Source organism: Alligator sinensis, unplaced genomic scaffold, assembly GCF_000455745.1.
Source record: "Alligator sinensis unplaced genomic scaffold, ASM45574v1 scaffold472_2, whole genome shotgun sequence".
NCBI lineage: Eukaryota > Metazoa > Chordata > Crocodylia > Alligatoridae > Alligator > Alligator sinensis.
Window position 1 is genome coordinate 398250 of NW_005842378.1, and position 12895 is coordinate 411144.

Below are 12895 nucleotides of genomic sequence, written 5' to 3' on the forward strand. Positions count from 1 at the left end.
CCCATCATCCTCCCTTCCTCTGCCTTGCCCCCTTCCTACTGCTTACACTTGCTTCAGCACCAGCAGGGTTTGTCCTTGCTCTAGTCTGGTACACAGGAGCACAGACCCAGCCCAGCCCCGTAGCAGTTGCTTGGAGAAAGTGGGGCAGGCACAAAGGGAAGTAAGTGGTGGTGGCGGACAGGAGGTAGAAAGCAAGTTGACTGCCTCATACCATCTACCTCCCTGCCACTACTGTCCCTGCTGCAGTGGTAGGGATGATGAATTTAAGATGATCCTCCAATAATTAGATTCTATACTTGGAAAAATTATAACAAATTTATAAAATGTCTATGTATAGCATCTAATTATTGAGGGGTTGTCTCAAAGTCAGAGTCACCTTGGATTCAGGTAAATATAGTAGTAAATTTAGTTTTTTAAGTTTTAATTGGCAGAACTACAGATAGTATGATCTAAAATGGTTGGGGAAAAAAACATTGTAGGTGGCATGGGCCTCGACATTATGGTTACAGTTGACTGTCATTTTTCTGTTGTGAGACTCTGCTTTTCATTACTTTTGACTTTATCAAAATAAAATGCTTATATTAAACAGAAGAGTTTTCAGGACAGTTTTTCATGGGAACAGCAAAAGTCACATCTCTGACAAGCACCACTCCCGGCCAAATTTCAAGTCCTGTTACAAAACACTGAGGTGATCAGGGCATCTTAGTAAAAGAAATCAATCTCTCTCTCTCTCTCTCTCTCTCTCTTTGTCTTATTACTAACAAAACAGTGTTTTTTTCCTAATTTCATCCTCAAATGGCTGAAATAATGTTACTAATACTTTCCAGAAAAGGAGGAGTTGAACATGCATCATAGGCAATTCCAGCATTTAATGAAGAACCCCCCGAATTAAATAGTGACAGTATATCCTAATTTGGATTAAAAGGGTGTACCTATAATTTATTAAGGCTATTGAAAAAATGTTCAAGCATTATTGCAGTTATTTCTTTCATATTTTAACATTCTATAGAATATGGAATTACTTAACTATATAAACATGAAATCTATAAAATGTTACATTAGATTCTAAAACTCAGAAACTTGAATATAAAATTAGGAAATATGAAATAAAAATGAAATGAATTTTGGAACTTTTAGAAACTCTTGTTTAATTCAGAGCCAATTTTATATTATCTTCCAATTTGTGTCCCAGGTGGACAGACAGTAAACTAGCAGCATGGATATGCTTAGTGTGCCATCCAAGGTGCCATTCAAACGCACCATGTTGTTTGCATGTGATACCTCTGGAATCAGAGATGTTAATTTCTCTTGTGCAGTGTTGTGTAAATGCAACTGTATCGCTTCCATTTCAAGAGGTAGTGCTTATAGAGCAGCACTATGTTTTAATATGGCACTACCTGGTATGGGAAGTAGGTGGCAGGGTAGTTGCAGCAGACCCGTGTTCGCTTCCTGACTGCTGGTCACATACCCTTTTCCTTCCTTATCCCTATTTATAAATAACCCACCTGTTGTCAAGTAATTTGAGCTATTTGGATGAAAAGTGTGTGTGTGTGTGTGTGTGTGTGAATGCAGAGGGCTTGAATCCATACAGTAATTTACCATATATAGCACTGTTGTCATTTAAGTTTTGGTGTTGGTACTTTGTATAGTATTTTACTGATTTATATAAAGGAATATTCTTAGAACATTTTCATTTGGAATTGTAGTTTTTCAGATAACAGGCTACTGACATAATTTTTTGCCCTTAATTCAAGCATACAGAAAAGCATCTGTTTTGTAGTAACTTTGGACTGAAAGGATACATAGACAAAACAAAGGAGAACATTAATTTTACAAATATCAAGTGATTCTGATTTCGAGCCAACAATATTGGCATGGTCTAACCTCTACATTATCAAAACTAATTATTTAATTAGTAATTAAAAATATTTTAAAGTGAATATTTTGTTGGTCATAACGTTGTTGCATTACCAAGAACGTTTTTGTTGTGTAAATGAAGTGTTGATGCTTATGGTAATTTATGAGCCATCTAGGTTCTTTGTAAAATTATGTCTTCGTAAGTAAAGGACCATTTTTAGTTATTTGTATTGTGTGAATTCCTACTTCTATCTGATGCATGGTTTTTTTTATTTAATTATAGAAGTTGCTGGGTGTGTTTTGCCACTGATGAAGATGATCGAACAGCAGAGTGGGTGAGACCTTGCAGGTGCAGGGGCTCTACAAAATGGGTTCATCAGACTTGTCTACAACGCTGGGTGGATGAAAAGCAGAGAGGAAACAGCACAGCTAGAGTTGCATGTCCTCAGTGCAATGCAGAATACTTAATAGTATTTCCAAATCTAGGTAAGAGACATGCAGCTAAATTCAAAACAGTCGCACTGTTTCAGTATTCCTATTGTAATCTGCTTAATGCAAGACTTCCAGTATCTTATTGTTTTGCTGAGCATTAGAACTTCAATTTTATGACTCATGCGATGAATGATTACACAGTAATTGAACTGCGGGTGTCTCTTGGAAAGCTGTTGCAGAAACTTGTAATTACAAAAAATACAGTAAACTGCTTGAAACTGTTCTCTGCTGTGCATCACTTTGTTGCACTCTTGGGAAAGCTCCTATTCTGTACATGAATTACTGAAGCTGCTAATAACTTACTCATCTCTAAACTTACTATGTTAATGTTGCTCTTTCCTTCCCGAGCACAGATAGGTTTAGCTCAGAAAGAGCTAAATCTTCTCTTTCTATACCAGTATTTGGTATATTGGCTTTTGCAGGATAACATGGCTCTGCAGGCTGGATCTGGCCCACAGGCCAGAGTTCGAGCACCACTGTTCTATACTGTTACATCTAAGTAGCTCACAATAAACATGTCCCAGAGTCCTTTGCTAACCTGTAGAGAGATTGTTCTCAGTGTCATAGAGAGTACTGTAACGAGCCTAGGGCCAGCTGGAGAGGTAACTTGGCCACATACTTTTTCATGGTCCAGTGACCCTTCTCAGGGTCTGCAGGGCTGTTTTGGCAGTTTGTGACTTAAGGGGGTTGACATATTGCACTGACACAGCCTTAAGGAACTCCTTCATGTCATTCTATAGGGGGCTGGAGCCTTTCAGCAGGAAGGAGCCACAGGGTGAGGTACAGCCCTGCTGGTAGGCTGATTACCAGCCTCACATTAACCCTATCTGTTGGCTACTTTGGGATACAAGGTAAATAAGCAGTGCTGGTTCACAACCTGGAACCTTTCCAGGTTGCTCTTAAAGTATTCTGGCAATGGAACCTTAGGTTTGTGAAAGTGATGGGAGATGGCAATTCAGGGTTGAAGCCATTGCTGGTTGGTCTGGCTGTAGCCTTAGGGTGGGATTTTCTTGTCGTAAGGCTGCCACTTGGGTGTATAGGGCCTTGTTTTGTACCTGCAAAGTGTTCATTAGGGTGAACCATACCTCACATATGGTTCACATGATAAACCCAGAGATTTCAGTAAGAATCCATAGCATCAGAAACATTTTGACTTGTTGTGGTCTTTCTGAATTTTTTGCAACAGAAGAATTGCTCTATTGTTCTCTGTAGTCAAAAAATAACTGAAAGCTATGAGCTGGCACTTTTTGATGGGTGCCTTGAGTCTAACAAGGGCTTCCTGAAGTCTGTAAAGGTTGGAAATCAATGGTCTAAATACAGTCCCAGTATCAAAAACACCCAAAATCAAACCCACGCAATATCACAATACACAGGATCACCTTGATGTGCATGCTTCTTGATCCATCAGAGTTCTCTGTAGGTGTTGTACATCTGCCAGAGGGCATTGTTCCAGATTTTAGAGACTCATCCTTACATCAGTTGCTCTGTTCATGGTGTTGAAATTCTCTGTGCAGCTGTCACAATTAGAGAGTTGACTTTTGTTTAAAGATGAAAACTAGAAATTGAAAACAGCCAGTTCAGAAACATGCCAGTATGGCATATAGACCGCTACTGACCATCTGATCCTGCCTGCAGTTACTGAAGTAGCATAGAATCATTTGGACACCTTCTGTCACATGCTGAATAAATTAAAGAATACTGCATGCAGCCAGTTAATCATAGTGTCCTTGGTGCCATCGTGCAAATATTCAGATTCCCCGAATCCCTCAGTAGGGAAGCATAAAGGAGTATTTTATGCCAACAGGGAGATGTAAAGGAGCAAGTTGTTCCTTAACTTGTCTGATTGCTTGTTGAATGCTTCTTCTTGGCTGTCTATTGGGAGCATTATTATTTTAGCTATTGTATATGGTTTTGGTCAAAGTTTATAAATGGTGCTTGAAACCAAGCTGTAGCCCCAGTCTTAACAAATGTGTTTTAAACTTCTTAATTAAGGATGCAGGAAAACATGTTATGAAGAGATAAAGGGAAAGTTAATTAAGATTGTGTTACTTATTTGACATGTTGTATATCATAATACCTATGTTTATAAAATGGGTAACAAAGAAAATATTACAGTTGAAGGGAATTTTATAAAACTTACTTCATTTTTAAAGTATCCTGGCCATGTTTTGTAATAAAAATGAGCAGTATCTTCCATAATAAGCTCTTTGAAGTAGGATCTGTCTTTTTCTTTTTGTACAGTGCATAACAGAGTGGGGACACTTTTCTATGGGCAGGATCATGCATTGCCATAATGAAAATGTTGCAAGAAATATTGCATCTGAAAAGAGACATGGAATCATTCTCAGTTGTGCAAATTCTATATTAATGCCAAACACATTTTGATATGGTAATGATAAGCCATAAATCATTTTGGTTGTGGGGAAGCTTATCTATAGATAAATAGGTCCCTTATGTTGATAAAAGTCAACAGCATTCTGATTTAAAAAAAAAAAGACATCAAATAATAGTAATTTCAATTTTAGAGGAATATCTAGTTTTAATAAAGTACTGTGTATGCTTGTCATGTATCACCATAGCTTTAATTCTGTTTAAAATTGAAGGTAGGGCAGGGTAGTACCTTAGGTTGTAATCACATGTTCACCTTCTCAATACTTGCAAATCATTGGAATGGTATAATGTATTAAAGTTAGTACATTAGATCAGGGCTATCCAATTTAGTGGCTGGGAGCTGTATGCCTTGCAGGCCTCACCAAGGGGAAGTGTGAGCCAGAGCCACAGGCCCTCTAGGTGATTCTCTGATACCAAGGGAGCCTTCTCATGTGCCCAGTGCACTTGTGCATTTCCCACTTCCCTCTCCTGCCCTTGCTGTCCTGGGCATGTGGATATTTTCCCACCCTGCCCCACTGTACCAAGCATGTGGGTGCTCTCCCATCTTCCTACCCCATTGCACCATGTACACAGCTGCAGATGCCCTGGCTCCACCTTCAGCGCCTTGAGTGTGGGCTTCTCCGCTGTGCTGCACTGGAGCCTTAGTGCCCACACTGCTAGGAGAGCTCATGATGTGCAGTGTTGCTCTGGCCTGTCCTCTGGGGTGGAACAGGAAGCAGAAACCAGAGGGAGGGGTAGTAAATAGTTTTATTGATCACATTTTCTAAATTAACCTCTGTATTCTGTGATTATGAAACTTATAAAAGTCACTCGTTAAAGTAGAAATTCCATAATACAGGCTTTCATTTGAAAGAAAATTCCTAGCCATGAGTTGAAGATCATCCTATTTTTAAATTAATGTGTACAGGAGACCCTTGTCATTCATGGGGGATACCATATCCCCTGTGAATGGTGAAATCCATGAATAAGAAGGCACTGCATTCATGAACACAGTGCCCCCGGTGTTTGAAGGGGCAGGGGGCCACAGCTGCTCTTGTGGTGGCGGGAGCGCAGTGGCAGGAGTGCGGAGGTGGTAAGAGCAGAGCTCCTGAGGAGCTCCTTTAAGTATATTTAAGATGCGGGTTTGGCATTCACAAATATTTGAAACTGCGAATGCTGAACCTGCGAATAGCGAGGGTTTCCTGTAGTTCTTTCCAAAGTTTACATTTAGCCAGAAGCGTCAGCTATAAGAGGTATGCCCTAGCAATTTAATCTTTAAAACTTACTTGTCAATTAAAAATTATGAAGTAGTTAATTGTTGATTTTTAAAACAGAAATCTCTTTAGTGTGTATACATTATCTATTGTTGTTCGATATTATTATGATGGATATTGGTATACTAGGGTAATGAGCCAGGTGGATGTTCTCTGTAGAGTTGCTGAGGTTGGAACAAAGAATTTAGGCATCTCTTTTAGAACTTAATGCCACCCCATTGAAGAAGTGGGAAAAGAAATACTTCTTCCAAGCACCAAAAGCTCTAGTTGCCTTGGTGTATAAATGGTTCTTTTGCTCTGAATTTAGTTGCCAAACTTTGTCAATTTTCCTTTTCAACTTCTCCCTTTCTATCTCCTTAAACAACTTATTCTTTTTAGTTGTATTTTCAGAGCAAGATATTGTAGCCCTTCAAAAATTTAAGTCCAAACTCCTCCTTCTCCCCTTCTCAACACTAAAACACTAAAAATTGGTTTCAGATATAATTAAATATAAACTTGCATGTGAATCTTCTGTTACGGTTTTGTTTGCCAGTCCCTAAAACTGTGGTCCTGTGCCATAGAACCTAATTTCAGTTTACCATTTACCAACAAAAAACAATCTTTATGTAAATTTTCAGCACCATGCTGTAACTTGCTGTATAAATAGGTATCTTGTAATGGTTCCAAAGGACTACTTGATTTAATCTAAGCCACGGGTTTGCAAACTATGGTATGTGTACCCATACTTGGCAGGAGAAAACATTATTTGTGGGGGCTGGAGGAGTGCATGGCAGGGATGCTGGGTGTGGCACTGCAGCAGCGGGGCACAGTGGTGGTGCTGGAGCAGTGGAGCTAAATGTACGTGGGGCACTGCTCTGGCTGCACACTAAGCAGCATCAAGCACTGAGGGATGGCAGCATGGTGGTGCTGCTGCTGTTGCAAGTAGTTGCAACGTTAGTTTGAGGGGGCTAAGCGATGTTAGCCCTAGCCTTCTGCCACCTGTGTGTACCCCTGCAGGTATGCAAGACATCTCTTGGGGGTATGTGAGAGAAATTGTGTAATGGCGGATTTAATTTTCATTATAATAATGATAATTGGCGTTTACTGGGGTTAAAATGATAAAATATAGGCTGGTACACAGGCAGCTGGTAAATTTGGAAGGAGGCACTCGATTAAAAAAAAAAAAAAAGTTTGGGAACTGCTGATCTAAGCTATTCGGTAGAATAATGACGATATACTTGCCATTTACTCCTTTTCTTTAACAGGTAAAACTATTCAACTTCAGGAGAATAGCTACGGTATGGTATCTGAAGGAACAAAGGTCTGGCTCAATAGTATCTAGTCAAGGAGCAAGGAACTAGAAACAAACAAGGATCAGCATTACATTTATATCACTAAATATGCCCTTGTAACGCTACAAAATGTAAGCATACAGCTGTTCAAGCTGTTTATAACACTATAAAGTCCATGAAAGTGCCCCAGAATAGTAGTTCAAAGAGGAACTTCTTGGTTTTATAGTGTTGCCTGTACTGAAATCTTTGGGTTAATCTTGCAAATTGTATGTGGATGTTTGCAAACCTAATAGTGCTAACAATGTCCTATCATGTCCGCCCTCTTAATCACTTTTTCTGCAAGCTAAACATACTTAATTCCCTCAATCTCTTCTTGTATGGCTTGCCTTCCAACCCTTTTTGTCATTTTAGCATGGTGGTTCTCAAAACTGTTTTGATTTTGAGGCACCCCTCGATAACTTGTGTGAATTGAGTTGCACCAGATTTCAAAAACTAATTTATACATTATTGTGTGTACCTCCTTGCAGAGGGGCTGGGCAGTGTGGATGGGGATCAGCCAAGCAAAGACAAATGTGAGCCTGCATTTATCTCTTCACAACTTGCAACCCTTTGCGGCAAAGCCGCAGCACCCCAGTTAAGAACCACTGTTTTAGTTGCTTGCTTTTGGACCCTATAACTTCATCTTGTCCCTTCTAAATGCAGAACCCCAAACTGCACACACTACTCCAGATGAGACTTAATGAGCGCTGAGTCTAGTGGCATTATCACCTCCCATGTCGTATACTCATTGCTTCTGCTAGTGCAGCCCAAACCTGCATTTGCCTTCTTTGTCTTCTCTGCCTAACATTGCTGATTCATGTTGAGTAGGATCCCACTTGAAACAAACATCCCGCCATTCTGACACTGACCATCTGCTTGCAGCTGTTAAGCAAGTTGTGTATCTACCTCAAAGCAGTTTTTTCTAGACTGCATTTTTTTTCAGTATCTTTATGAGACAGTCATGTGGGACTTTCTGTACTGGATCCAAGTATGCTATGTCCACTGCATTCCTCTTATCCACCAACTAGTTACTTTTTCAAAGTAGATCATATTTGTTTGGCATGATTTATTTTTAGCAGATCCATGCTGATGGCTCATAATCAGCCTTTTACCCTCCCCACAAGATCATACATCCATCAGGCCCTTCAACCCAGTGTTGTTTATTATTGTCATTAATGACCTTGGCAGAGTTGAGATGCAAATTTGGTAGTTGTTATGACCTCAGAAAGAGTTGAATGGTATTGAGGACTGAAGTAACAGAAATGGGACTAGACTGGATAGTAAAAAATGCAGTGACAGATTTAGGATTCATGATAGTAATTTCTACTTCTAGCTAGGGGCTCAGATTTTGTAACCAGAGGATGATAATGACCTGGGGATATTTGTCAATCTTAGAATGATTATTCACCAGTGTGATCCTAAGGTGTTTAAGGTGGGAAGTATTATTGAGGTTGTAGACAGCTCTGAAATCTAATCTGCAAACTGCAGTTCTGGTGAACTGTGTTCAAAACAAAAATTCAAACTGGAACAGTTATAGACAAGGGCCACTAGCCTGATCAGGGGAATGGGAAACTTCCCATATGAGAGAGAATTAGAAGAGTTTGGTTTGTTTGACCTAGCAAAACAGAGCAACCTTACCCTATATCAGGGATGGAGAGAGTTGTTTAAGCTAATGGACAGGGTTGGCACAAGAACAGTGAATCCAAATTGAACATGAATAAAGTTAGGTTGGAGCAAGTCAAAGATTTAAAAGCATCAGAGCAGTGAGTTTCTGTTACAGACTTCCAGTAAGAATAATGAATGTTGAGGCGGCAGGGAGAGGTGAGGGGACTGACTAGGAGTTTGCTGTCTGTGAATTGTATCATATGATATTGTTCTCTATAGTAGCAGGGAACTGGACACCATGACCCAGGAGGTTGCTTCCAATTCTGTTACTTTCGTTATTTTTACAGAACTTGGTGAAATATTACTTGGTTAAATATTTCAGAATATTAAATATGGAGACTCACCAGGAAATGGCAGTATATCAGCTTCTATTAGCTTCATTGCACTTGTTAAAAAAAGGAAGCTATAAATAGCTATTACAATTAAACAAAAAATGCCCATCCAGGAGCAAGAAGTTCTTGTTATTTCATGGACTAAGAGGGGCAAAGGCCTGATTAAAGAAAAACTATGATTTTTTTTTTAATCAATAAATGTGGTTGTATGCAGGCAGCCCTATATCTCAGTTACATGGTTATAACTGTAAAATTACTTCTCTATTCTATTAACTGTAGGGAAAAGCAGGTTAAGCTGTTTTTAGGTTACTATGCACCTTTGAATTAGAGACATCCTTTTACTTCACAGTCATAATAGGAGAATCCATGATCAAAGCATAGTATCACGTGGAGCATCTTAGATCAAGACATATGTAAAGATTTACTGCATTTCAGGATTGGCAAAATAACACTTTTTTTTAAGTTTTGACTAGAATGGTGGTCAAAACAGATTTAAATCAGCTGAAAATGGCTTTCATCAGGCATCTGATGAATTATCTCATGAAATGACCACGGGCTCAGAAAAGCTCATCTATACCCCTCTGATTTAGTCAGTTTATGAGGTGGAAATCTACCCTGCCTTCTGCTTTATTTTAGACTGTCATGGCTAACTACCTCTCTCTTTCATCAGGCAAACATTCTCAAATGTTGCAGAAACTTCTATAACGTTCTCAAACATTCTAGAGCTGCTGTAATGTGAAGATTGTTGTTGGTGACAATGAAAAAATATATGAAGAACTCCTGCCTCTCATCCCATGAACCTTCTGGGAAATGTCTAATCCTGTGAAACCTATTGTTAGTCAAGTGCTACAGATTCAGAAATATTTACGAGATCATCATGCTGCGAAAGGCTACTTCAACAATAGTAAAGGATCTGTTAAGCCCCAATTGCCAGCAGAAACAAAGTGGAACAGCCAAATGGCACGCCTTTTTATAGTTCAGAAAAGAATTTTACATGAAAATTATAGATGAGCTCAAGAATGACATTCAGGACAACATAACCAAATTACCAGCAACATACAGCTGTGCAAAGAGACGGCACCTGTCAGCATGTAAAACCAACAGAAGCATTCCGGAAGGAGCACACCACAGTTGCAGATGTAACACGAGTGACTATTTACAGTACATAAGATCTGAAACCATATGCAACATTGATCAAGTCTAGCTTTGAAGATTGTGTGATCCCAGTTTACTTACTAGCCTATATTACATAAACAATACAGGGAGGCAAATTTAAATGCAGAACAAAAAGTATTTTTTTTATAGTGGGTCTTCCAAGAACTTTTGCCAAGGATACTTCAGTTCCGGACACATGAAAGTCCCAACCTTAAATTGTTCCTCTGAAGTTATGAGGATGATTGTAAAATCTGCAACCTGGTAGCCTTCATTGAAAAAATACTTAGATTTGAAGCCTGTTACATTTGTGACTCATGCTCAACTATGTGAAACATCATCTGCTTCAGTAGAAAGAATGTTTCTTGAATTTTAGTTTCATCTAAAATGAACAGGAGTGGAGAAAGTAGACAAATTTGTGATGTGCTATAAAATGCTTACTGCCCAAGCAAGTGAAAAAGAGCCAGATTCTGAATCCGAATAGTGAAGAACAGAGTGAAGCGTAATGTGAAGTGCATTTTTTGTTTACCTTTCACAGATTAAATATTATTTAAGCATATCAAAAGCAATGTTTTTTTCTTTCAAGAATAAAATTTTATTCTTGAAAAAATTAAGATATTTATTTTTTTCATACAACTATATTTCACTTTTCAGTAATTTGCTTTGAATGTGTGTAAAGTATGGTATTAATTAGTAGCCAGTGTATATATCTACACAAGACATTTACTGCAGAGCAGACTAATTAGCTCTGCAGTACATGTCTTGGCATCTACAAGTGTGGCCCTAGTAGGCCTCAGGAAACTAATAAACTCTGTAGTTTATGGCTTGTCCTTGTAGTCTTTGTAATTCAAGTACTGTCCTACTGCAGAGTTTTTTACTTTGCAGCAATGCATGTATAGAGACTGATACAACGCAGCTGGCTGGGGCATGAGGGTGCTTCATTGTGCAGGCTGCCTTCCGGCTAGTCCTACACTAGAGCACCTTCATGCCCCAGTCAGCCCCTCTGCAGCACATTGAGTTGGGTTAGAGCAGCCCCAGGCTGGCAGGCTGACTCCCTGGGTCCCCTGCCAGGCTTGCTCCAACCCAGCTCAATATGTTGCAGTCCAGGGCACGTGTAGCACAGCACCCGGGAGCAATACTATGCTGGAGTTTGTGTCATTTTTAATATGCATGTGTAGATGTGCCCAGTAAGTATGTTAGCCTAGGATCTGCAGATTTTAAGCACTATATAACACTAGAGGTTTAGGTTCTTTGCCTTCTGGATGCAATCTTTATACGCCAAAAATATGTAGGGAATTTTTGAACGATGCTGGAGAATAATAATTGCACTTGAAATGATAGACATGACTTTGAGGACCCGCTCTCTTACAGACAGATCTCTTCTGTATGAAAAACTGACTTCCAAATTAAATGCCAGTGTCCTAAAATGCACTGAGGATTATTACAAAGGTTTTATGCATAATTTACCAAATTTAGAACTGATTTCAATTTGCTATCATAAAATCTCTCAATCATAATTTAATATTAATGCAAACTAAAATGAAACAGTTTTCTGGGATTTATTATTTTCCATCTATCTAGTCTACTGTTAAATGAGTGGTATATTAAAGACTATATTGGAATTGGTAATACTTATTTCTAAAGAGGACTTTGAGACAAGGAAAAAACCTTTTGAGTTTTTGGTATAGAATAATTATGTATGCTTGATTAAAATATGAAGTTACCCATACACATTTTATAGGCAAAGATGCATAGTTATACATACTTATAATTGAATTGTAGAGTAGTCTTGATCTTGAAAAATCTGAATTGATTTGAAAACTAAATTCCTGTATATAAAAATAGAGAACACTGTAACAGCGTCTACTACTAATCATAAACATTCTGATTGCTTTGCCCATCAGAACATCCACTGATGACAAAGTAGTATCCCAAATATGGGTGTTAAAAGTTTAATGTCAGATTCTAACCAATAAAAATGTCATTTATAATATTATGAGAACATAAAAATAATTCAAAACAAACATAATTTTAAAGTGACATGATATATGTGGGTCTTGAGGAGACCCTAAGGTAGGTATCACTATATCCATACTGCAGTATAAAATATGAAGAAACAGAAAAAAGGTAGAACAGATTAGATATGAACTAACTTGAAAATCTTTGGTTTTGATTGGGGTCTTTGAGCAGTGTATTCTACTTTTCTACCCAGATAATTGTTTCTGTTTTTAATTCCCTCATGATATTTGTTTTAGAAGGGTCTTTTTAATGGGCATGAAAAAGTATTAGAAGCAGAGATGACATGAGCAGGGTGTGGGGCCAAGCAAATCAGCCTGTGGGTCCCTGCCCCGGGATGTAAGAAAGCTGGGGCGGGGTACGGAGCAGCCAGAAATGCTGGATTTGGGGGGGTGTTGAGTGGTTGGATGTGAAGCTGGCAGCAGCA

The 12895-nt window shown here is 38.8% G+C and overlaps 1 protein-coding gene across 2 annotated transcripts in view; it reads left to right on the forward strand.

Annotated features, from left to right (window-relative positions):
• The window catches only part of MARCH5 (membrane associated ring-CH-type finger 5), a 77976-nt gene that overhangs the window by 24739 nt on the left and 40342 nt on the right, over window positions 1-12895 (forward strand). For both annotated transcript variants that reach the window (XM_025210886.1, XM_006029415.2), the window contains exon 2: window positions 2141-2343. In XM_025210886.1, the coding sequence (XP_025066671.1) occupies window positions 2141-2343 (203 nt within the window). The remainder of the gene's footprint in view (window positions 1-2140; window positions 2344-12895) is intronic.